At 37.0% G+C, this 25,376-nt stretch overlaps 3 protein-coding genes across 8 annotated transcripts in view; 1 reads left to right on the plus strand and 2 right to left on the minus strand.

The window, feature by feature from the left end:
• LOC131524129 (granule associated Rac and RHOG effector protein 1-like) overlaps positions 1-7,083 on the plus strand; it is a 39,453-nt gene extending 32,370 nt beyond the window's left edge. For both annotated transcript variants that reach the window (XM_058750903.1, XM_058750902.1), the window contains exons 11-14: positions 827-986; positions 3,358-3,495; positions 3,598-3,676; positions 4,841-7,083. In XM_058750903.1, coding sequence (XP_058606886.1) covers positions 827-986; positions 3,358-3,495; positions 3,598-3,676; positions 4,841-5,176 — 713 coding nt within the window. In that variant the 3' untranslated portion in view covers positions 5,177-7,083. The remainder of the gene's footprint in view (positions 1-826; positions 987-3,357; positions 3,496-3,597; positions 3,677-4,840) is intronic.
• Positions 7,084-7,236: 153 nt separating this feature from the next.
• ss18l2 (ss18, like 2) lies at positions 7,237-10,691 on the minus strand. Of its 2 annotated transcripts, none has more exons than XM_058750904.1 (4): positions 10,432-10,691; positions 8,019-8,095; positions 7,856-7,940; positions 7,237-7,532 (listed from the first exon to the last, which is right to left on the minus strand). In XM_058750904.1, exons 1-4 carry the CDS (start codon positions 10,498-10,500, stop codon positions 7,518-7,520), a joined length of 246 nt encoding a protein of 81 aa, XP_058606887.1. In that variant the 5' UTR covers positions 10,501-10,691; the 3' UTR covers positions 7,237-7,517. The 2 variants fall into 2 exon arrangements, with proteins under 2 accessions (XP_058606887.1, XP_058606889.1); XM_058750906.1 differs by having other exon boundaries at positions 7,255-7,532; positions 7,820-7,940; positions 10,432-10,690.
• A 1,142-nt stretch (positions 10,692-11,833) lies between these two features.
• lsm14ab (LSM14A mRNA processing body assembly factor b) lies at positions 11,834-25,153 on the minus strand. Of its 4 annotated transcripts, none has more exons than XM_058751489.1 (11): positions 24,847-25,153; positions 23,450-23,613; positions 23,234-23,366; positions 21,392-21,502; positions 20,196-20,372; positions 20,021-20,110; positions 19,349-19,540; positions 19,064-19,235; positions 18,624-18,653; positions 17,803-18,046; positions 11,834-13,862 (listed from the first exon to the last, which is right to left on the minus strand). In XM_058751489.1, the coding sequence occupies exons 1-11, from the start codon at positions 24,965-24,967 to the stop codon at positions 13,842-13,844; spliced, it is 1,455 nt and encodes a 484-aa protein (XP_058607472.1). In that variant the 5' UTR covers positions 24,968-25,153; the 3' UTR covers positions 11,834-13,841. The 4 variants fall into 4 exon arrangements, with proteins under 4 accessions (XP_058607472.1, XP_058607471.1, XP_058607474.1 ...); XM_058751488.1 differs by having other exon boundaries at positions 11,834-13,865; positions 24,847-25,152; XM_058751491.1 differs by lacking the exon at positions 17,803-18,046 and having other exon boundaries at positions 11,834-13,865.
• Positions 25,154-25,376: the final 223 nt, after the last annotated feature.

The following is a 25,376-nucleotide window of genomic DNA, read 5'->3' on the forward strand; positions in this document are numbered from 1 at the left end:
ATTTTTTTTATTTTAGATTTTGTATTTCTTTGTGACTTTTTTTTATTAATTTTTTTTTTTTTTCAGTTTTAGTAATTTTCATACTTAACCAATTTATTTTAGTTAGTTGCAACATTTATTTATTTTTTTTTCAGTTTTGCATCTATGTATATTTTAGATTTTTGTATATTTTAGAAGTTTAAAGTGTGTGTGTATGCTATCAGTTCACAAAACTATCCTATTTTTATCAGAACTGGTTTATACATTTAAAGCGGAAATTTTTTATCATCATCATGACATACTTATATTATTGTACTGTTACTGCTGTACTATTTTTAATGGGGGTTTTTATGCATACATGCTCTTTGAGCTAATATTGCCCACGACCCCTTGTTCTGGTGAGGATTGAAAGACTGAAGCCGCCACAGTAGTTTTTACACACACAAAGCAGAGATGTTCATGTCTCCATCTGCACTTGATTAATTGCATTACTTTTGTTGCAATATTTTCTTTATAATTAACTGCTCTGAAAGAATACATCAAAATGACAGTGTCATTTTAATGTAATGAATTTAGTTAGATGCTAACACTTGAATGCACATAATAAGAGGGGTTGTCACATCACATCACAATTGTGTTACTTATTCAAGTGTTTTCTCATTAGGCATTGTTAAATATGCCATGGTTTTTATACTGTGTATGTAGTGGTTACTGTGATGTAGCAGGTCACTTTAGTGCATTAGTGGTGTGTGTGTGTGTGTTTCTGCTGTGCTGGACAGTTTAAACAAAGAGCAGGACAAAGCGACACACATCACTCTCTCTCTCTCTCTCTCCATCTCTCCGTCAGTGGGCTCGGATCCAGAGTTTGCGCGTTATGTTGCCGGGGTCAATCAGGCCATGCAGCAGAAACGACAGGCGCAGCATGTTCGTCGACCCAGCAACACCCGCAGTAACTGGCCACACCCAGACGAGCAGCACAGGGGCTGGACACAGTACTACAGCGAGGGGTGAGACGCTCTGACCAATCACAGCACAGCATCTCATCGTGAATTATTCAGTGTCCAGTTTCCATCTTCTTATTTAAGCCGCTTTTCCACCGAAATTACCCGGAACAATTTGTCCCAAGAACTTTTTTTTTTTTTTACCCCAGACCTGTTGATGTCTGCGTTTCCATCACAGACATCAACAGTTCTGGGGTAAAAAAAAAAAAAGTTTACCCCTGCGTTTCCATCGCGGTCCAAGGTACCGAGGCAAATAGTCTGGTGACGTAGGTCTGCGCGCGTTTCTCAATACCAAGTACGCAAATTTCGGACGGTAGTTCAGACGATGCAAGTCCGGTAATTCTGCAATGAGCAGTCAGTCAGCTCGCCTCGGCTACTGCAATTTTCCTCACTGTATTTACAATAGGATGAAATATGATATCAAACACCACTGCCTCTTTTCGTTGTCATTTAAACATATTAATATAGCCGCGGAAATGTTGTTCGGGGAATGTACATTACAATGAAATTAAATAATATATCAAACAGCATTGCCTCTTTTCATTTTCATTTTAACATATTAATAGAATAAAGACCAAAGATTACCTGTTAGATTTGAGTGAATTATATCACTACAGAGACATCAGAGCCAGCGGCAAATGTCAGAAGGACTAGCTGAGGTTATGCTCCTCTCGTCGGGATACATTGAGCATTGCGCGCCTTGTGATCGCGTGGAGCTCATGTTTCCGAAATCGGCGAAGCACATTTTCAAATAGGCGCTATCTTTATAAATAAACCGCAGATTTGAGTTTTAAACAACTACATTCTCGCCTGAAATACTTTTTAAAAATACATTTGATGACACAATAACAGTAATATTTTTTTTAAATTATGCGAATATGGTGGTTGAAATACAGTGCTGCGTGAGCTCAGCCAATCAGCATATTCAGGGCCCAAGTCCCGCCCCCGAAAGTTCCGGACCTTTGAAAAAGTACTACCTCGCGAGCAGGGACTTTCTGAGGGGCAAATTTGTATCCAGAACTTTATTTAGATCCTGGTTCCTGCGATGGAAACGCATCGAGTACCGGCCCAAAGTCCCTAGTTCCTGGGTAAAGTTCCTGCGGTGGAAAAGGGGCTTTAGTAAAGTGCAATAGCTCTGATTTCTGATGCATTTCATTTTTAAGCACATAAAATAGTCTGAAATTTGCATGCTAAAATACATTTTATCAATCACTCAGTGAGACAGATGTGTAAATTACAGTAATGATCCTCTACTGACAATCGTGCACCTGCACAACAGACACTAGTATTGCACAACATTGTTTATCCCCTGCAATTTGGATGCTAGGAAATGTCTTCATTAACAATCTGCAAAGCAAATGTTAGTGTTGCAATTTTGCTTGTTATGTGCAAGTCGGAGATGAAGTAGGAGTATCCATATAAGAGCAAAATTCTCGATACCTGCTCAAGTTGCTCTGCTGCTTTTGTGATCATACACTTTCGGTCAAGTTTAACAATTTAAAGGAATACCTTTTATTAAATTTTATATAAAAAATACAGTAAAAGCAGTAATATTTTGAAACATCACAATTTTAAAATTGTTTTCTGTGAATATTTTAAAACGTAATTTATTCCTGTGATTAAAACTGAATTTTCAGCATCATTACTTATTATTTCTTATCAATGTTGAAAAACTGTTTGTGCTGCTTAATATTTTTGTGCGAAGACATTTATAATGTTACTACAGTGGCTGAGAGAGAGCTCAACGCGCTGCAAATAGAAAAAACACCTGCAAATTAAGATAACAACTTCATCAATTTGACAACACACGCGCTGCAAATGCTCACAACACAAAAAAATTCTTTATTTGTTTGTGTTGTGAGCATTTGCAGCACCTGCTGTCAAAATGATGAAGATGTTTTCTTGATTTGCATGTGTTTTCTGAAGTTGCAGCGCGTTGGGCTCTCTCGGCCACCGTATGTTACAAAAGATTTCTATTTTTAAATAATTCTAATCATACAATCCTGAAAAATAAAATGTATCATGATTTCCACACAAATATGAAGCAGCACAACTGTTTTCATAATAATCAGAAATGTTTCTTGAGCAGCAAATCAGCATATTAGAATGATTTCTGAAGGATCTGGAGTACTGGAAGACTGGAGTAATGATACTGAAAATACTGCTTTGATCACAGCAATAAATTACATTTTATATTCACATAAACTGTTATTGTAAATTGTAATTTCACAATTTTACTGTGTTTTTGATTGAATAAATGTAGCCTTGGTTAGCAGAAGAGACTTAATTAAAAAAATGATTCCTAACTTTGGACCGGTAGTGTATATATTGCTGTTAATAGTTCTATATGTTGATATTGATGTATGTTTTTGAGCAGAGAGGCGGTCAACAGCGGCTGGTCAGCCAATCAGGGGGATTCGGCCAGCTCGAGTGACGAGACGTCCTCAGCCAATGGGGACAGTCTGTTCTCCATGTTCTCTGGGCCTGACCTGGTAGCAGCTGTTAAACAAAGACGGTAACAAACATTTAATCTGTTTATCAGACACTTTCATCTGAAATGATTTATCTGGACGGTGTGTTTGAGATGAGTGTGTCCCTCATGTTGAGTGTTTTTTAGGAAACACAGCTGTGGTGAACAGGAAGTGTGCACTCTGCCCTCTCCTCCGCTCCACCACGCCAGTGACGACAGTAACCAGGTACTAATGACTCTCTGATGCCACTTCAACTAATAAACACACGTATATTCCATCATAATAAGAGGTGCAGTTTAACAGTGGGTGTTTTCTCATATGCAGCTGTTATTGTAAATATTTTATTTATTTATACATTGCTGTTTTCAAATTAAAAAAACAGTGTTGTTAAAATGCTGTCAAATTAACTTGAGACAAGTTTTATATTGTATTCAGTGTTAAAGTTTGGATCTAAGAACTTTAAGATTTTGAGCAGGTTACAAAGTTGTGAAGGAATGATCCAGTTAGTCAACTCTTGTTGCATGAGTCTATTGTCTTTCAGCAAAAATAAAATAAAAAAATTGATTTTAAAAATCAAACTTATTTTTAAATTATGTGAAAAAGATTTAAATAACATCAGGCCACCATGAATGCAGAGAATGCATTTCTCAGAAATTGAATGCTTTTGTTTTTGGAAACTTTTTAACTAACCTTTAAATATTTGTCTTTGACCGTTGCACTATTGTGTTTCCTATGCATTGGCATTGTTTTGCTTTATATGATGCTTTATAACAAACTTACCTATAATTCAAATAGTAGAGTATGGCGTTAGCAATGCCAGGGTCATGGGTTCAATTCCCAGGATGCAGGATCATGGGTTTGATTCCCAGGTCATGGGTTCGATTTCCAGGATACAAGGTCATGGGTTTGATTCCCAGGATGCAAGATCATGGGTTAGATTCCCAGATCATGGGGTTGATTCTCTGGATGCAAGGTCATGGGGTTGATTCCCAGGATGCAAGGTCATGGGTTTGATTCCCAGAATGCAATATTATGGGTTCGATTCCCAGGATGCAAGATCAAGGAATCGATTCCCATGATGTAAGGTCATGGGTTCGATTCCCAGGATGCAAGATAATGGGTTTGATTCCCAGGATGCAAGGTCATGGGTTCGATTCCCAGGTGACGGGTTTGATTCCCAGGATACAAGGTCATGGGTTATATTCCCAGGTCATGGGGTTGATTCCCTGGATGTAAGGTCATGGGTTCGATTCCCAGGATGCAAGATAGTGGGTTTGATTCCCAGGATGTTCATTGCATCCAAGGATGTACCTTGGATGCAATAAAAGTTGCTTTGGATAAAATGCATGAATTTAAATGTAAATATATCTTGTGTTCTTTGTGTTACAGGACAGCAAAACGAAAACCTGGCCCCCTAAAGCCCCCTGGCAGCACTCCTCGCACACCAACACCATGCCCAATCCCAGCTCTTCCCTCTACCAGATGACCATCCCCTCCAGCCAATGGGGCGATTCCATGCAAATGCTGCAGTCTCCAGTGTGGTCGACAGCCAGTGACTGCCCTCCATCCTCCGGGATCTCCTCCGGCTTCCCGTTCACACAACAACAACAACAACAGCAGCAGCAGCAGCAGCAGCAGGTTTCCCAGCACAAGATCCTGAGCAAAGGCTTCAAAACCTTCCCGCTCAAACCTGAGCATCGACCTTCGTACCTGCACCAGTACTGAGCTGGACCTGTGCTGGTAGAGGTCGCTGACCCTTTTTGCATATTTTGAGTTTGAGTAATGCTCAGGATGTTAACCCAGATCAGCATTTACAGGCTTTGAGTTCAGAGCCCAAACGGGATGCCACTAAGAGACTTTATTAAGGGGTTTCGGTCGTGTCAGGGCAGCGGAAGGATGTTATTTTATTATCGAAACACGGTGCGGTAGAAACCTAGCTGGGATTGTTCATCTTGTGGTGTGCCGTGAACCTGGTCTAGACTCCAACCTTGTAAACTAGAAGTGTTTTTATAGGGAAATTTGCATTTAACATAGTGGTTATTAACATTTTTGTACACAGATGCGTGTCAAACGTCCCCAAACAGAACGTAACTGCCTTCCACGCTGTCCAAACGATGCATGATTCATGTTAACAGCAGCTAGTCGGACCATTTCACTGGCGGCACGACTGAAGCCTTCAGTCTCGTGGCGGCGTTCGGCTTTGAGTTTACATGACTTTTTCGATATGCATGGCCACCGTGCTCACTCACAGCGCACTATCGCAGCCGCATTACGAAGATCCGGACGTCCCACATAACGATACTGTGTTTAAATAGCTGTAACTGCCAAATGTCATGTGGGACGACCCAGACTGCAGCTCTCAGCTACTGTTCCATAGCTTGTAAATGACTCGAAAAAAGAAACAAGAAGAACTATAAATAATTTACTTTTTATGAAGAGGCTTTGAGCAGGCTCAGCAGAAATATAATAATCATAGCAGAGGTGTAATTTGAAAGAAATACACTACTTTTTCAACATCTGAGAGAAAAAAAAAAAAAAAAAAGATTAAAAATACAAATAAAAAAGGATGTTAGCAGTAACTTTGTGCCATGTTGTTTTGAATAGCACTTGCAGATATTTTCTCTAACCAAAGTATTGTTTAGAGGGGGAAATGGTGCTTTAAATAAAAAAAAAAAAATGCCGTTTGGGAGTCGTAGTAGTAGTTATATCTAGAAAAAGATGAGAAAAAAACATTTTATTAAAAACACAAACCCTTCTGTATGGTCAAATGTTCATTTTCCCATTGGCTTTCTTCAGAATGACACTAACACTTCCCATAAAATAACATGTATTCCTTTCAAATACGATATATTTCTTGTACAAATATTGACAGTATTAATCTTATTTTTGTATTTTCTTACACATTATACCATTACTCTATAAGTTAGCGTAATATAGGCTTAAATAAAACATTATTTTCCCAAGATGTGAAGCACATTTTTTTTTTTTTTTTTTTCTTTCCTACAGAGTTTAACTGTATCTTTCTACAGAGGTTACCAAATACGCCATTATAAACACTAATAAATAGTTATGGTCGGATCGGGGTGTTTTTTTTTTTTTTTGGTTATTTTGAGCCCAGATTCCCGTTGGTTTCTGTGGTTCCGGGCTGCATCTGAAAAGCCCAGAATGTTCATTTCGTGACGTTTGCCGATGCCAATGTTGCCTGTATTTATGATATGACCATGTTTTCTGAAAACTAACATACTTACCATGTTTACAGAGAATCGTTTGCTGTATATAAATATATCTTTTTATAGTTCTGTGCTTTGCACAATCAAAATGTAGGTTCGTTGCTTCGTCCGTGTTTTTCTCCCAAACTGTTTCGGCATTTTTTTTTTTTTTTAAGATTAAACATCTTCGATGACCTTGGACTGTAACGCTCAACATTTCTCAGCTGTGTCAAAATGGTTTACTAGTGGCTTCAAAAAATAACAGAAGTTTAAAAAAAATTAAATAAAAAGAAAGAAATGATGTTGCCCTGACCGAAGACATGAGGGGCGACTGCGTGGCTTATGTTGCTTATTGTTCACTAGAGCTGGCAACTGATTATTTCCAAGTGTACCAGCAATGCAAAAAATAAATATATAACATAACATCTGCTATCATTTCATCTTTGACTCCTTTTGCATACATTTTTAGCATTCACATTTTCTTGTTGTCGGGTTTGGTAATTCTAATTTTCATTACTGTATTGCAGATAAAATCTTAAAAGTGTAGTGTTGTAAATACTTTCTAATGACATGTAGATCCAGATGGAATCTAATTAGCATTTTCTGCAGAAAGAATTTAAACATGGTAAAATGTTAAATGGAGCTTAAAGTATGCTTTTATTAGAAACTAAAAGCATAATCAAATTAAGACTAAATAATTAGTGATAAAAACAGAGATGTTCTGTGGACGTCTGCTGCTTATGTAAAAGTGCATGTTTATTGTGATTCATACATTTATTATACAAAGCATTGAACTAAACATGAAATTATGTACATAAAAATGTTCGCCAACAGGGACATCTGGAGTGTTTTTCCTCTCAGCCAATGCGATTCTGTGGTTAAAAAGAAAAGAAAAAACGATATATAAATGAATATATATATATATATAAAATTTGTATTGTAAATTGAAGTTATGTAATCAATTATAATATATAGTTAATATTTTACATATTGAATATTAATTATATTTTAATTATGAATTCATAATTAACAATATAATTTTTTATATGTATGCGTGTATGTATATATCCACCAATTATGTAAGATGCAACTCTTGGCACAGAAATGACTTTATTTTATATTCACTCATATGAATGTACATGAACCACTGTACCCTCACATTTATTATAACACGTTAACAGGGAATCTAACTGACTGTGTCGTCTGAGGTCTGCATCTCTGTGCTGGCGTCAGCTATGGTTCCCAAATACACAATGTTGCGGTGCAGGATCTGCTGGTATCTGCGGAGGTTATAAAGCACATACTTCAGTAAACACACCAAAGCATCCGAAGAGAACACACACATGAAACTCACGTACTGCACACACTCGGTGGCTCGGCCCTTCTGCAGATACTCTGTGATGCATCGAACCAGCTGATCGTTCTCATCCAGCAGCTGGAAACACAATGTCAGACAGTTAGTAGCCTAACTTTACTAAACACTTCAAACAATTAAAATACTGATTTGGTAATCAAGATTTTTTTTTGCATCAGAAACGGCAATATCATTTAGTTCTTCATGACCATTTTAAAACCTCTTCAACTGCCTGTCTGTTACTTTAAAATTTCCATATGTAAATGACCTCTGTGACTAACCTCTGTGTACTAGCTAAGGTTATTTGTCTTCAATTAGATGACTAAGTATTAATGTGTGAATAGGTGTGAATGTCATAGACATTCCATTTAAAACGTGATTTAAACTTTTTGCTTGAAATATATTAACAACTATACTCTTGAATTTAATTTCTTGTTTTTAATTTCCATTGTTTTTAATGAACAATAACAAAATTGTTGAAACTCCCCATACTGCAAAACCCCTTAAACTCATAAAGAATAAAAATTACAAGTTTGTGTTTAAATTTATTATCTTCCTTACTGTTTGAGGCTTCCCTCGCTTACCTGTTAATATATATTTTGTATTTGTTCTGTTTCACTTAAAACTCAAGACATTAATGTCACCCCTGGCTCTGCACCGCTTTACCTAAATTCATTACTTCAGACTTATGTGCAATAAGTGAACGTCACTTTATTGTTCATCCCAAAGAGGCACAAAATCATTTTCAGACTTTTAAATGAAACTCGATCCTTAAGCCATCTTCAAGAATCGGCTAAAAACACATCTCTTCCATCTTTATTTGACCCTCTAACTCTAGCACTCTATTCTAATTCTATTCTTAAAAAAAAAAAAAACTAACTAGCTTCTCTATTCTTTTTGTATTCTATCTGTTTTCTTTTTATTGTACAATTAACAAAAAAAAAAAAAAAGCCCTTTAACACTAGCTTGCTCTATTCGATCTGTTTTCTTTTTATTTATATATAATTAAAAAAATAAAAACTTGCTACGTGTACTGCCTTATGCTAACTGAGACTTGTCATAGCGCTTGCTTATTAATGCTCTTTTGTTGATTTTGATTGCTTCCATCGTCCTCATTTGTAAGTCGCTTTGGATAAAAGAGTCTACTAAATGTAAATATCGTTCTTTTTATATCAAATGCTGTAGAACAAAAACTTGATATAGCCCAAGTCTAAAACAATAACAATTCAAGTTTGTGTTTTTTCTCACTTTAAATCGTGATCCGTAAATTACATGCTAAATGTTGAAATTTTATTTTTGAGTCCATCAGAAAATTATGATTATATACTAAGTATTAAATGATCTGTGTTTCTATTATTTGAAGTAAATAGTGATTCGCGCGTATTTACTAACAGGCGCGACTCTGGAACTTTCGCGTTCTCACAGCAGCAGACAGAAGTGGCGCGAATTCGTCTTTCAAATCTCAACGGACAGCTGTTTAATACCGATCACCAAACTGACAGGAGCGGCTCCGGTGAAAGACGGTGACCGGATCTAAAACCTTCAGAAGACATTCCGCTCATATCTGCGTCTCCGTAAGTTACACCAAAGACTACAGAAATACGATAAAGGCCTTGAAAGGGACTTCGGTTAAACTCGACCCGCGCGCACTCACCGCGCTGTATGACGTCACGTAACTAGATGGACGATACCACTTATTTTGTTTTCGACACGATACTTCTAAAACTGAACTTTTAAATGATGAAATTTATTAAATTAACAGGAAAATGGGTAATAATACCCACTTAACTTTATATTTGAAACGTATTTTAACATTAAATACGCCTTAATTGCAACTTATTAGGTTATACTTTTTTGTTTACACATGGTTAAAATGTTTACTATAGTGGTAACCATGGAAATCTACAAATGCTATAGTTAAACTATGGTCTTTAGTAAAACCATGGTTCATTTTCATAAGGGACTTGTTTATTGTGAAATAACTCAAACATGTTTTGTTTTTTTTCTTGACTGTAAGTTTCTTGTGATACTTTTGGGAAAAGCAGCCGTGTTTGAAGTGAGTGAACGCTCTCTGTGATCGATTGATTCTGTCTTGCAACATAGAAAATAGTTCTTTCCTACACAATTATTCGGTAACATAGGCTACTTGTCCAATTTAATGCATATTGCACGCATATTTTGTTAAATAAACAACATCACTGGTAAATAAAACACACCTTAGTATCGATATTTTTACTTGAGTATCGATACTTTCGATTCTCGCATCAGTATCGATATATCCAGGACAGTTCCGTGAGTCTTGAAAATGTGTAGCTGTCAGATCGGATACAGAATATGGTTATTTTTCTCGTAAATAACCGAACTGTGTGTGTGTATGTGTGTCCGTGACCGTATTAAGCAGTGAAATGTTCACTCACTCTTTGAATCGTCTCCTGGTTGACTTGCGCTTTTCCGCGCTGCCGTTTGGGAACAAAAACAACAGACATTTCACAAACTCAGAACTCAAATCACCGACGCGCCTCGCTCTGATTCTGTGCAGATGAGACCCCGCTTCAGAAACCCCGAACCCTGAGCGACAAATCGGTGAATTTCAGCATTTTGTTTTGCGTGATCAACTGTCTCCACCAGGTCGACTCTTTCTTCTGCTGCTGGTCGTCGGATGTTTTACTGACGCGACGCGTTTCATTACTGACGCCTGCAGGTCACTGACGCCTTTGCTCTTCCTGAAAAACAACATGGGATGTAATACAAGTTCACAACTGTACATAGAGCTGTGTTTCTCAACCAGCAAAGAACAGTTTAGAACCTAATTGAAATATTTAAGTTTAAAAAAAAAAAAAAGTAAACTGACAACACGTTTCTTAATCTGATCGTTTTTGAAACAGGATATTTAATTAATTTTTAAATTAAGTTATTGAATAGTGTAACAAAAATAAAATGCTAAAATATCAGATTATGTTAATTCACATAATTATATCATTTTTATTTAAATTAAATATTAAAATATTTCATTAAGTTATATTAAAATAATCTAAAAATAAAAAATGTTGTTAAAATGTGGCTCAAAGCAAAAAAGCTCCTAAAAGATCAATACAGTCTTCAATATCTTCAACATGTAGCTGACATCATATCTAACCCCTTAGTAACTGTTTTTGAAACTTCTGGAATCAAGAATGTTGTTGATCACTTTAATTGATATATATATATATATATATATATTAAAAAAGCAGCTATAACATTACTGCAGTGATATTTTAACCTACACTGTTTATGTTTTGAGTACAGAATAAAGAATTATGAAGGTACAGAACAACGTTTTAGCTCTTACATGTTGCATTGACAACTTTCTTTTCTTTTCTTCAGAATTAAGAATTTATTTTCTTAATATACTTTTTTTATATTCCCAATATAAGTAAAAAATCCTATAAATTAAATTTAAAACATCTGTTTATTGGCAATACTTTTAATCATCAAGCATTTTTGTTACTTTCAACATTTAGCAATATTTTTAAGTCAAAAGAACTTAACTTTTTTTAATACTATGGAGGAAGTTATAAAAAGACCAATAAATTAAATATTCTTAATTCTGAAAGTAAAAAGGAAAAATGTCAATTGCTTTATGTGAAATATAAAATGCTAGTCTGTACTCAAAAGTAAAAAATATATATATATATATATATATATATATATAAATAACTGCTGTACAAAATATGAGTTCATGTAACCTAATGGATTCACTAATATTAATGGCACATAATTAATTGTTCTTTTTTGCATAAATGTTTATTGACCAAAAAAAACGAGACGATACACAGAGGATACTGAACAACTATTTATTTCTCTTGTTGAATAAAAACCTCAGTTTGCCCCGTTTGAAGCCCTCTAAGAGCACACCATGTACAACTGCTCGAATTCAGAAAAACAAAAAATCATAAACTTGCCAATCAAATTCCACCAGAGAGCTCTGACCACAAAAATCACATGGACACATTCTGCACTTCTGTCCAGTTTAACATCTCACATGAGGTTCGCTTCGACTTCATGGCGGCATCAGGTCTGAGGATTCACTTCACATCTCATTCCAGTCCAAATTCAGCTGCTCAGCACCAATCTCTGCCACTCGCTCTGAGGTTTCCCATCATGCCCTGGTCCGAGTGATCGTTCAGACTGCGTTTCACTAGCTGCCTGCGTGTTGAAATTCGTAGTGCTTTTTAAAGGGAGAGGTTGAGCTAATAAAAGTAGAGTTGAAAACTATGAATAGACAAGACAAACTGAGAAAAATAATGCAGAACCAGCTGAGAGAGAGCACTTCTCCTCCAAATGCTATCCGTAATTCAGTCTTTGGATCTTTGAAACAAATTAAAAATATGAAGCACACCAAAAAAGAATGAACTCCCATCCAACAGTGCAGGAACTAGTGCTTCAGTGACATTCAAAGGGGAGAGACAGGATCAAACTTCACTCCATTAACGGAGAAATAGACAGCTGGTGCCAGAAACAACACGTTAACATACAAGCGGATCAAACAGGAAACAGAATTATTCACAATAGAGAGGTTCATGGACTCATTATGGACACTTAATGCAGGTGAAACTCGCCTCCCGTTTAGACTGAGCATCAAATGCCAAAAGTTTTTTTAAGAGCTACACGATGCATTCATTGGCCCTTTTGAATCTATACTGAAATACTGGAAATTGTAATAAAAAAACCTCCTTCCACAATTTAACCAATCACTTTCTGGTTATGAAATGAAATTTAGCCTCCACATCATGTGTGACACACTACACAGGCGTCGTTTGTCTTTAAAGTGCACATGAACACAATTTCGACACATCCAATCTGGTTCTTAAAGGGTTTCAGGATCTTTCCAGAAGATCTTGGTGTTAAACAGTGATGGGGCTCGTCGTTTGGGGTTTATGTCAAGTTTATATCAAAAAGCCCTCTTAGAAATTTACATAATTGACATCAAAAGGCAAGAACAACTGGCACTCAAATATCAAAATACATTTTGCAGAGAGAGGACTTCAGGACAAAAACAAGAGTTGAATTCATCAATACATTCAGTCATAAACCAGGGTGTTTTTCTGACCTAATGCTAGACAGTGAATCTGAGGCATGATCAGATTATTCACAGAAATTGAAATTTTGGGGCTGAAATAAACTAATGAACTAAAAAAAAAAACAAGTGCTAGTACTACAAACCATGTGAAACTATTAAATGAAGTGAAAGCGCCTACGGATGAGCGCGAAACCAGCATAGATGTGAATCCAGCGCGCCGTTTGTTTAGTTTGGGTGGCAGAGCTCTGACTCAAACCCCCGCAGCCTCTAGAACGGGTTTTGGTGCTTCAAAAGATATTAGAGAACAGATCCAAAAAAACATGGCATAATAAAGCTATTAACTGAGGAGCGCTCACAGTATCAGCGGGGTTCTGTACACCTAACTGAATATTATCAAATACCTTCCTCTGTTTATTACGAAAGGAACTAAAGGTTGATGAAAGAAATACCAAATAATAATAGTAATCATCATCATCATTCCATGGAAGTTTTACGGAATTTTGTACACAAATTCTCCCCTCCGAACGTATCGAATGCAGATCAAACAGTTCCAAAAAACACCAAATGTTTTTTTTTCTTTTTCTAAAAAAGGAAGAAAGGAGAAAATAAACTCAAAGCTGTGTGTCCAGCCGAAGGCAGGCGTCGCCTGCGCTGGTGTTAAACAGAGAGAGGCAGTTCCCGTTAGTCAGGAGTCAAAACCAAAGCGTTAATCTAGACGTGATGATCGGAGATTCTTGGCTGTTCGGGTGATCTGGTCTTCAGGTTGGACTACGCCGCCACTTTATTCTCCTTCTGAAACAAATGTCAAACACACAGACACAAAAGAAAAGATGAATATTAGAAAGGCATTTGAATTTAGAGATATTTCAATTACGTGCTATAGAAAGAGTTTAATTTGGGAGAAGAAAGCTCAATATTCCAATATCAGACAAATAATGCAAAATCTCTAATTGGCTGATAACAATATAGTACCAATGCCAGTGTTATTTTAGTATTGTTTATGTACTATTTTAGTAATCATCAATATTTATTTTTTCATTTTTAGCAATTTTATAAGCCTTTATATACATTTTACACACATAAACATTAATTTTTAAAATATTTATATAGCTTTTGGTTTTAGTACTTAGAAATGTTGCCTTGGCAACCACCTTGCACAACAACAATCACCTTGGCAACCAATAAACCAGTGAAAGTTCTCTCAACTAATTTTATTTCAATTACCAAAAATTATTTTTAATAGTTTTAGTAACAATAACAAAGTACAATGCATTGTGCATCCCTAATATTTGAGATGGACACTTTTTACAGATTGTGACGATGCATTTCCACAGTTATTAATATTAGAAAAGTAGCAAAGTTTTATTTTTATAAACTTAAAGGTGCAGTAGGATATCTTGGAAAATGTTAACTTTAGCCTGACAGCACTGAAAGTGAATGTCCCACCCTCCCTGCACATCCCTGTCCAAAGCCACGCCTCCTGAACGTGAACATACAACATACAGCCATGGCCAAAAATATCGCACCCTTGGTAAATATGATCAAAGAAGGCTGTGAAAATTAATCTGCGTTGGTAATCCTTTTGATCTTTTATTTAAAAAAAAATTATCACAAAAATCTAACCTTTCATTGGATAATAAGAATTTAAAATGGGGGGGAAATATCATTATGAAATAAATGTTTTTCTCTAATACACATTGGCCACAATTAACGGCACCCTTTCATTCAATACTTTCTGAAACCTCCATTTGCCAGTTTAACAGCTCTAAATGTTCTCCTATAATGCCTGATGAGGTTAGAGACACCTGACAAGAGATCCGAGACCATTCCTTCATCCAGAATCACTCCAGACCCTTTAGATTCACAGCTCCATGTTGCTGCTTCTTCTCTTCAGTTCACTCATGTTCTACAGGGTTCAGGTCAGAGGACTGGAATGGCCAGCAGAAGCTTGGTTTTGTGCTCAGTGACCCATTTTGTGTTGTTTTTGAGGTTTGTGTTTGGATTATTATGCGGTTGGAAGATCCAAACATGGCCCATTATAAGATTTCTAACAGAGTCACTTATTGATTTTTTATCTGTAGGTATTTCATAGAATCCATGATGCCATGCGTCTAAACAAGATGTCCAGGACCTCCAGCAGAAATATAGGCCCACATCATCAAAAATACAGCAGTATATTTCATTGTACACATGGGGTACTTTTTATCCCTGTGTTCACCAAACCCATCTTGAGTGTTTGCTGCTAAAAAGCTCATTTTTTAGTTTCATCTGACCATAGAAGCCAGTCCCATTTGAAGTTCCAGTCGTGTCTGATAACTGAATATGCTGGAGTTTGTTTTTGGATGAGCGAGGAGAATTTTTCTTGAAACCCTCCCAAACAACATGTGCTGATGTAGCTGCTGTTTGACACTTTTTTTTTTTTTTAAGGATTTCTGACCCCGAGATTCAACTATTTTCTGCAATTCTCCAGCTGTGGTCCTTGGAGAGTCTTTAGCCACTCAAACTCTCCTCCTCCCCGTGCATTAGGACGATATAGACACACATCCTCTTCCAGGCAGTTTCCTAACATTTTATGTTGATTGGAAATTCTTAATTATTGCCCCGATGGTGGAAATGGGGATTTTCACTGCTCTAGCTCTTTTCTTAAAGCCACTTCACTAATTTGTGAAGCTCAGTTATCTTTTGCTGCACATCAGAAATATATTCTTTGGTTTTTCTCATTATGATACATGATAAAGGGAATTTGGGCTTTGTTTTCCCTCCTATTTATATTTCATGTTCATAATCACAATCATAATCAGTGCTCAAAATTGTGAATATGAATGGGAATATACTTCAGAGATATTTTACTCAGATTAACAATGCAGATTAATTTTCACAGCTGCCTTTCATCATATTTACCAAGGGTGCCGATATTTTTGGCCATGACTGTATGTTGACAGGCAGGTAGGAAAGTCAATCAAAATGCTCAGACCGAGTGTTTTGATTGGACGAACATTTCTTTGTCCTACGCCTTCCACAGAATATATAAATACAGATAAATACATTTAGACCACTTAACTTGATGATTGCTATCAGGATGCGAAGAGACTTTCAACCAGCATACCAACATATGTTTCTGAGGACAATCACCTATTGCACCTTTAATGTACATTATACTTTGTAATATATTACCTTGGCATTAAATTACAGAAAATAGTTAACGCTGCTGCGTTGAGTTTTTCAAATATAACAACTCTTATCTGACGAAAGTAATCAATCTCTTAATCATTTTTACCCTTATTTGAAAAGTTACGCTACTGTGGAAATCAGTATTTGACATCTGCGATTTGAAAGCATACGGAGCAGTCTGCTCTCTATAGCTCTCGTGGTTGTGTAATACACCGATAGGTCTGCACAGCGCTGCTTCAAGTCAGACACACCCACTAGTTTACACTGGTTACACCCAGAGATGTGGCTCAGGCGTGAGGTTGTAGTGTGAAAGCGTCCCAACCCCCTTAGATGTAAGGCTACATTTACACTGGTGCAATTTTGTTTTAAAATGAAAACGATCCTCGTCCATACCGGCATTTCAGAAAAGATCTCCATCCATACTACACGACCAAAAGCACCTGTTATGTGACCATTCATGCACATCATGCTACATAAGACAATAAATAAGATTTATATTCTGCTTTTAATCAAAACTCACTTTAAACCACCATTGAGCGTTTGTAATAACTTCTGATTGCCGTCTAATGTGCGTTTTGGCCATTTGTAAATGTTGCTGAAATGTGACCCTGGACCAGTCATTAGGGTCAATTTTTCGCTGAATAAGTAAGCTTTAAATTAATGTATGGTTTATTAGGATGGTACAATACTTGTCCGAGATAAAACTATTTGAAAATCTGGAATCTGAAAAAAATCTAAATATTGAGAAAATCGCCTTTAAAGCGGTCCAAATGAAGTTCTTAGCAATGCATATTACTAATCAAAAATTAAGTTTTAAAATATTTACAGTAGGATTTTATACAAAATATTTTCATGGAACATAATCTTTACTTAATTCCCTAATGATTTTTGGCATAAAAGAAAAATTATCATTTTGACCCATAAAATGTATTTTTGGCTATTGCTACAAATATACCTGTGCTACTTAAGACTGCTTTTGTGGTCCAGGGTCACAAATATGTTATTTCCTCTGAGTCAGAACAGTGATTGTGGAACAGAGCACACAGGCAGACAGTGCTGGAAGGTGCTGATGCTCATCAGTAAATCAGTGGAAAATGAATAGAAATGATGATTCTGTCTGACCTATGCGTTTTAAAACGAACATGCACTAGTGTAAACGTAGCCTAACAGATGTGTTAAAACTTTATTCAAACTATTTGCACTGATTTATTGTGTTGATTAACACAATAAATGTTTATTTGTGCAGTGGCAGTCTTTGAATCTGTATAAACGTCAAACTGAAAAAATAAAACCAAAGGGTTTTTTTTGAGATAATGAAATCTAGTTAAATTTGATTTCATAAAACTGGCATCGAAAAAAATCCTTCAGGAACCGGTATCGAAGTCAAGGTATCGGTATCAAATTTCTGAATGATACCCAGGCCCTATTGGAGAAAATGGGAATGCAAAAATTATTTATTGTAATTTCCGTTCACCACTAAAGAAGTTTCCCTGACTATCATGACTGCTTTGAGAAATGTGAAAAGGGTCCATTGGTCCAATAACTAGGAAGTACTAACCCTGTACTCAAAGTCAGAGAACTCTCGTCCTCCTCTGCTGCCTCTAAACCCGCCCCTGAATCCACCACCGCCCCCGCGGGAGGGCATGAACGAGCCCCTGCTAGCCGCTCGCCCGCGACCGCCACGGAAGCCCATGCCGCCACCTCTGCCCCGGAAACCCCCGCGTCCACGATTGTAACGCAGAGGAATACCGAACGTCTCAGCGTTCATCCTCCTCTCCTCCGCCCAGGTTTGCCTCCGTTCCCTGAGAGGAAAATGATCGAAAAACACATCAGAGAGCAAATCAACAGCGTGTCACTCACTACTGTTGTTGTGCAAGATTCAATCCCAAAAATCCACCTTTGGCAGGATACCGGTCTAATCTGCAACATGTTTATGTGACATTAATCCTGGAGTGAGCTACATTTGGAGTCTAATTAAAAAAACAACAACAACAAAAAACAGCTTGCTTTTATAAGATGCCATGGACAAATTTGCAATGAAAGGTTTCACTGTATGAATGTGTGACAAAATTTGTAATAGGCTAAAATGCAACCTGAAAACACTAAGTGAAATTTTTGTTGCTTTGGTTATATCATTTGATCAGGTATTCAATACTTTGTGACCAATTAATTTAAACATTTTTGAAATTGCTTGTAATAACTGGTTACTTTTAAAATAATTTTAAGAAATCACACTTACAATTACTCATATTTCTATCTCAAGAAATAATCCTGCGCGACACCATCTGAAATTCTTGAATATGATTCAGACTAGAATTCACAAGTGTAGCTTCATAAACACATTAGAATGTCAAAATATATATATAAAAAAGTCTGCACCTTCCAAAAGCACCTCCTGATTTCTCCTTTCTAGAAAAGACAGAAGAGTGTATGCCTATTAGATGATTCATTCACAGTTACTTCTAAACTTTACCACAACAGATTATTACACTTAAGGAAGAATGACTCAATCACTCAAAAGCATTTACACCCTGTTTGAACTGGGTGAGACAAGATAGACGTTAAGACAGTGAGATACTATTTCTGAGACTTGAACATTGTAGCAAGGTAATGTGACAATTGTAGCATTATTGTATAGCCTACTACTGTTCGAAAAGCCTATTGTTGAATATTGCATATTACTTCATAACTTGTCACACCTGAGAACACAGTGTTAATGGACATTAGGGCTGGGTTGAAAATATCGATCACCCGATTTTAATGAACCGATATTAATTCTCAAATCATCAAAACATTAGCGCAGATTAACGAGATCTTACCTGGAGTCGTCACAGGAGATGTTGTCGAAGAAGGACTTGGATTTGTCATAGTAACAGTTGGGTCCCAGTGGATCCTCCTCATCAGCGTTACCTTCACTGTTCTGGGTTTCCACGCCCGAGTCGGTCTTCTCCTCCCCGTTTAGAGTCTTCTCCGATTTCTCACTCTTCTCATCTGCAGCACAGAGTGACATTATAAAACTAACATTAAAATTAAACTTAATGATACATATTTCTCTGTTGGTTTGTGTTGATGTAGCATAGTAATACAGTTTTCCCACACAGTACCTTTAATCTTGAGTTTGTTTTGGAACTCGCGATCAATCTCCTCCTTATTGAACTGGGCGTTGGCACTCTCAAAGTCAAAGTCCTTCTCAAATTTCATTGGTCCATCCCTTCGCCCATTAAACCTGCCTCGCCCACGCTGGCCGCCGCCTCCTCCACCACTGCCCCGGCCCTTTCTCACTGGAGGAGCACCGCCTGGAGAGCGAAACAACCGTTATCACATATGCGGCTTATGGTCCTGATCGTGATAATCTATGTGACCCTGGAGCTCAAAAGCAGTCATAAGCAGCACAGGTATATTTGTAGCAATAGCCAACAATACATTGTATGGATCAAAATTATCAATTTTCCTTTTTTTTGCCAAAAATCATTAGGATATTAATTAATTCATGTTCCATGAAGATATTTTGTAAATTTCCTACCGTAAATATATTAAAACTTAATTTTTGATTAGTAATATGCATTGCTAAGGACTTCATTTGGACAACTTTAAAGGCGATTTTCTCAATATTTAGATTTTCAAATAGTTGTATCTCAGCCAAATATTGTATCTAACAAACCATACATCAATGGAAAGCTTATTTATCTCCATTTCAAAAAATGGACGCTTATGACTAGTTTTGTGGACCAGGGTCACATATATCAATGCAGGACAGGCATTATAAAGTGACTCACCACCAGACTGCCGTTTGTTTGGGTCTTTGTTATCAGGCCTGTTTAAGTCCGATTCTGGCCGAGGAACCTTTTGAATATCAGATGCTGTAGCTGAACAACAGATATCACAATTAATGGCTGCAGGTGGAAAAACCCACTTCTTCAGCTATATGTTTTCCAATGCCCTGATTCTCACCTTTCTGTTCCTGGTTTTCAGCAGATTTCTGGCTGCTGAGAGCAGGTCGGGCCGTCCCAGGGCTCCTCTGACTCACCGTACTGGTTGCAGTCCCTGGAGGAGCGACAGGGGCAGTCTGGACCGCATGCTCCAGGGTCGGGGTCTTCCTCGAGGGCTCCAGAGATGGGCTGGAACGACCTGAAAGAGAGGATGCAATTCAGACTCACAAAAACACCACGACAAAGCGGACAAGGGTTAAGTGATGGAAAATGTCAGAGCAGCTTTGTATCATTTAACGCGGTAAACTTCAGTTGAAGTTCATCCATTAGTTTTTAATTTGCTGAAAATTTACTCAGAGTTGGTGAAATTTAACATTTCATCACTTGCTTGCCAATGGATCCTCTGCAAGATGTAAGAAACAAATACAATAGTCCATAATCCACTGAAAATGTCCATCCCCCGTTGTCTCTCACATCAAAATCCACCCACATATTTGTTTTGGACTGTTTTGGCTTGTAAAGGGTGCTTGATTTGTGCAGATTTCTCTCCTGATTCAAACCAGAAAGTAGTACAGATAGAGGCATTTTAGCCGGAAACAAAAGTGGATTACTTGTGGATTAGGGAGGTATTTTTATCAGCTGTTTGGATTCTGACGGCACCCATTCACTGCCGAGGATCCATTGCTGAGTAAGTGATGCAATGCTACATTTCTCCAAATCTGATGGAGAAACAAACTCATCTACATCTTGAATGATCTGAGGGTGAGGACATTTTCAGAAAATGTTCATTTTTGGCTGAACTATTCCTTTAAGACAACATGAAATACCCACCATTTGTAATGCATTTAACTTTCGCTTCTGCATCACAGAAATGGGACTTTCGTCCATTCAGAGCTGATTGGATTGTGTACATTGGGTTATAACTACTACTATAGTCAATACTATACTATTTGTCTTGCACTGCTTACATCAACACAAAAGATGTTTCCAAGCATAGGGAAAGTTCTTGCAATTTGATTAAAACAAAGACCAGCATTTATTATTTTGATTTCATGTTGTCTTCAAAGACAAACTTCAAAGTTATTAAGTAAGCTACTAACAGACCAGAGAAGAATGACACTCGACTCAAAGACACATGCTGTGATCCTGCATAATCACGGCAAAAAGACGAACACACTAAAGCCATTCTTCACACGTTAGCGTTGGTTCTCGGGTTACCTTCGGGTTTGGTAGCACTCAACGAGCGAGAGTGCGGGGGAAGAGCAGAGCTCTGGGGCAGAGGGGCAGTAGTGCTCGCCTCGCTACCGAACGCAGGACCTGAGCTGCTTCCTGTGAGGGGAGGAAGTGCACATCTTTAAGTGTGGGCTTTAACACATCACACACTCTAAGAAAAAAACCCTCGTATGAAGCTTACGTAACAGCCAAACATGCTTTAAGATCCACCACTTGCTTAACCAATGCTCACTCGATTTGCCCTTCTCAACATGTATTTAAACGAATAGGGCAAAACGTTTTTGTGCATCCTCTCCAGGTAAGTGTTACTGTATTTGCAGAAAATCTCCATTTAAGGTCATTCAAACACACAGGACTTGCAAAATGACTTGCAAAGGATTGAAAAGAGCAATATCTCATCTAATAATGTAGCCAATGGCAACAGTAGTAAAGTTAATGCAGGACTCAAGAATGGTCGACTTTATTTTCTCTGGTTCTTCGCACATATTATGTGCACATTCGTTAATTCATTATGTGTACATTCATTAAATATGTGCAATTTGATATGCAAATATGCACTTGTGAATATTCTGCCTGTCTATTCAACAGTATTTATCCAAAAATGGCCAGCTATCCTCTTAACTTGCACTCTTTTCTATGCCATATCAGCAGCAAAGGCCACTTCAATGGCAAGAACAGTGGCAATTATAATGGAAAACATAAGGACAAGCAAGACACCACAGGTGAGGAGAGTAAAAAAAAAACTAACAGAACATTAATAAGGCTAATTAGATATGCCCATACTTTCCCAGTTGATTAAATATAATTAATTGTTTCGTATTACAAGTTTTCTAAAATGTTATGTTTAAATATGCAAATGAGGCATTATTTAACTAAATATGCACCAAATTGCATACATTTCCAGAGCAGAAATCTGAACATTAGATAAAGCCAGCTTCAAAATGTTTGATTTTGCTGATGTATTAAATGTTTTTACAGAGAGAATTTTGGATTATACCACTACATAAATCAGAAAAAAAAAGCAATAAAAAATGTTAACCATATTTTTTGGAATAAAATGTTATAATGTAGACAGTGAATGTTTTGTGTAAAAACCTTCAGAATACAGAGAGGAGCAAAACTCTAAAGTTTGCTTTACATAAGTGCTGCTGATGTGGAGAAAAGAATAGCCTTGTTTTGAAAGAATAGCCTTTAATGATATTAACTGTAATTGAAATCTGCAGATGCAAATAGATTTTGATTTAATTTAAGTTTATTGCCACATCAGCCTCACAGGCAATTTCATGGCAAACAAATATTACACATTAGAAAACAACACAGTGGTACAGAATACAAAATACAAAAATTTTAGTTTTGTACATAAAATTCTATAAATGATTCTTTAAATTTACTTCTTTTAATTGTAAAAGTTTTTCTGGGTTCATCTTATAAAACAAGTGTTTAAGAGTTTGTCCTGATAATAACCTTTGTCTCATGACATTAAATATTGGGCAGACCAAAAGCACATGTTTCACTGTCAAGTGAGTCCCGCAATATTGACATTTTGGTGCAGATGCAAATAGATAAAGTGCAATAAAATAAACACTTAAATGTGTATTTCACATGATGAATGATTCTCTCCCCTCAGTTAAAAAAAAAGACATGTTATGGAAGCAAAATAGCTCAAAATTGACTTGTGCATGGTCTTGCCTGTAGCGTCTTGCCTTAAAGCACATCAGAGATTAGTTTGATATTTGGCAAAAATGCAAAAAAATCAATTTTGTTTGTGTATTCTCTTCAAAACACCATCTTCAATGCTGGAAGCTACAAGAGCAAGTGTGGACTCACCACCCGTGACCGCCGCTCCGAACGGCTGGGGAACCAGCGGACTGGAGCTGAACTGGCTGTACGGGGCCCGACTGAACGGGGCATACGACTGGAAGGAAGGAGCCGTGGGGCCGGCGGTGGATGCCAGAGAGGACTGCGCACAAACACAAGAACAAAAAGGGTCAATATTCACTCTGCCTTCTGTTCTGCAGATACACATGAATGTGTGAAGCCCACCTGCACGATGGCGGGATCCTGAGGAAGGTTGCAGGTGGGTTTGGGCGGCTCGCACACCGTCAGGTCTTTGATGTCACTTCCTCTGAATATTATGTACTCAAAGACATCATCTCGAGGAGGGATCGGTCTGTCCGTGGGACGATCCTCAGTGCCAAAGGACTTCACTAGAGGAGAAAACGAGACAGGAAAATGTTAAAATTGACAATGTACAATATTAGTTATTCTCTAGGTTTTAGGTCGGTATAAGTACGTTTACTTTATATCTGTGTATCTGTATTTGATTTAGGCCAGATGTAAAAGTAAATTAGGTAAGTGCTGTTCTGAGTGTATTAAAACTCTCTCAGATCTAATTTGTGTGTAAACAGATGTGTGACCCTGGAGCACAAAAGCAGTCATAAGTAGCACGGGTACATTTGTATCAACAGCCAAAAATACATTGTATGGGTCAAAATGATAGATTTTTCTCTTATGCCAAAAATCATTAGGATATTAAATAAAGATCATGTTTCATGAAGATATTTTGTAAATTTCCTACTGAAAATATATCAAAACTTTAATTTGAATATGCACTGCTAAGGTCTTCATTTGGACAACTTTAAAGGTGATTTTCTCAATATTTAGATTTTTTTGCACCCTCAGATTCCAGATTTTCAAATAGTTATATCTCGGCCAAATATTGTCCGATCATAATAAACCATACATTTACATTGTCATTTAGCAGGTGCTCTTATCCAAAGCGCCTTACAAATGAGGACAATGGAAGCAATCAAAATCAACAAGAGAGCAATATGCAAGTGCTATGACAAGTCTCAGTCAGCATAACAGTACACTTAGCAAAGTTTTTTTTATAATATAATAAATAAAAAGAAAACAGATAAAATAGAAAAAGAATAGAGCAAGCTAGTGTTAGAGGCCCTTTTTTTTTGCTTTTTGTTATTTGTATAATAAATAAAAAAAACAAATAGAATTGAAAAAGAATAGAGAAGCTAGTGTTAGTATTTTATTTATTAATTTTTATATAATTAATTTTTAATAAAGAAAACAAGCAGTTATTAGATGAATAGAGTGCAAGTCTAAAAGGGGCAATTTTTAAAAAGAATAAAATTAGAATAGAGAGTGATAGAGTTAGAGAGTCAAATAAAGATGGAAGAAGTGTGTTTTATTGTTGTTATTATTATGCGCTTATTTATCCAGCTTTCAGATGATGTAAAAATCTCAATTTGACAAAATTGACACTTACGACTGGTTTTGTGATCCAGGGTCACATATTTGCATGTATAGTGTGTATATTTAGCCAGGGCTACAACATAATTCTCTTGTGTTTGTTCTCTATAGGTGTGTATATATATATTTTGTGTACACATATGTAATTTTGAGTGTGTGTTTATTGTACGTACCTTTAGCCAGAGCTACAGTGCTGTTCTCAGTGTCGATCGTGTATAAAACTCCCTCATATCGGATCTCGGCCTTTGAGATCAGACTGATCTTGCTGCCGATATAAGGCGTCCCTCCGCTCATCTTTCCGCTCTAATTCACTCCTGTGTGGCTGCTCGACTCCTCTGGTCTTCTTTGCGTAATGTTTTATCGCACTGAATGCTGTTTTTCGGTAGTTCGATGTCGTTTTCTTTCAGCCCGGTTTTAGCACGACATGGCCGAATTCATTTTCCTCCGCACTGAATCGAGATGCATGCTGGGAAACGCGCCTCCCCCTCTCTCGCTCCCCCAAGCTGGTCTCGCGAGAGTTCGCGTGATTTTAGTATGACTCCCGTTACATTGGGAATTATGTAAGAGGCGAAATGCGATTTAACGCCGTGGGAAGTAAATAAAGGTGAATTTTGAATTAGAAATCAATAAAGGTTTTGCTTAAATGGCTATAAAGAGAATATTATAGATTGCCAAGCACATGTGCATCTTTTGTTGAATGTTA

This window comes from Onychostoma macrolepis, chromosome 18 (genome assembly GCF_012432095.1).
Source record: "Onychostoma macrolepis isolate SWU-2019 chromosome 18, ASM1243209v1, whole genome shotgun sequence".
Taxonomy (NCBI): Eukaryota; Metazoa; Chordata; class Actinopteri; order Cypriniformes; family Cyprinidae; genus Onychostoma; species Onychostoma macrolepis.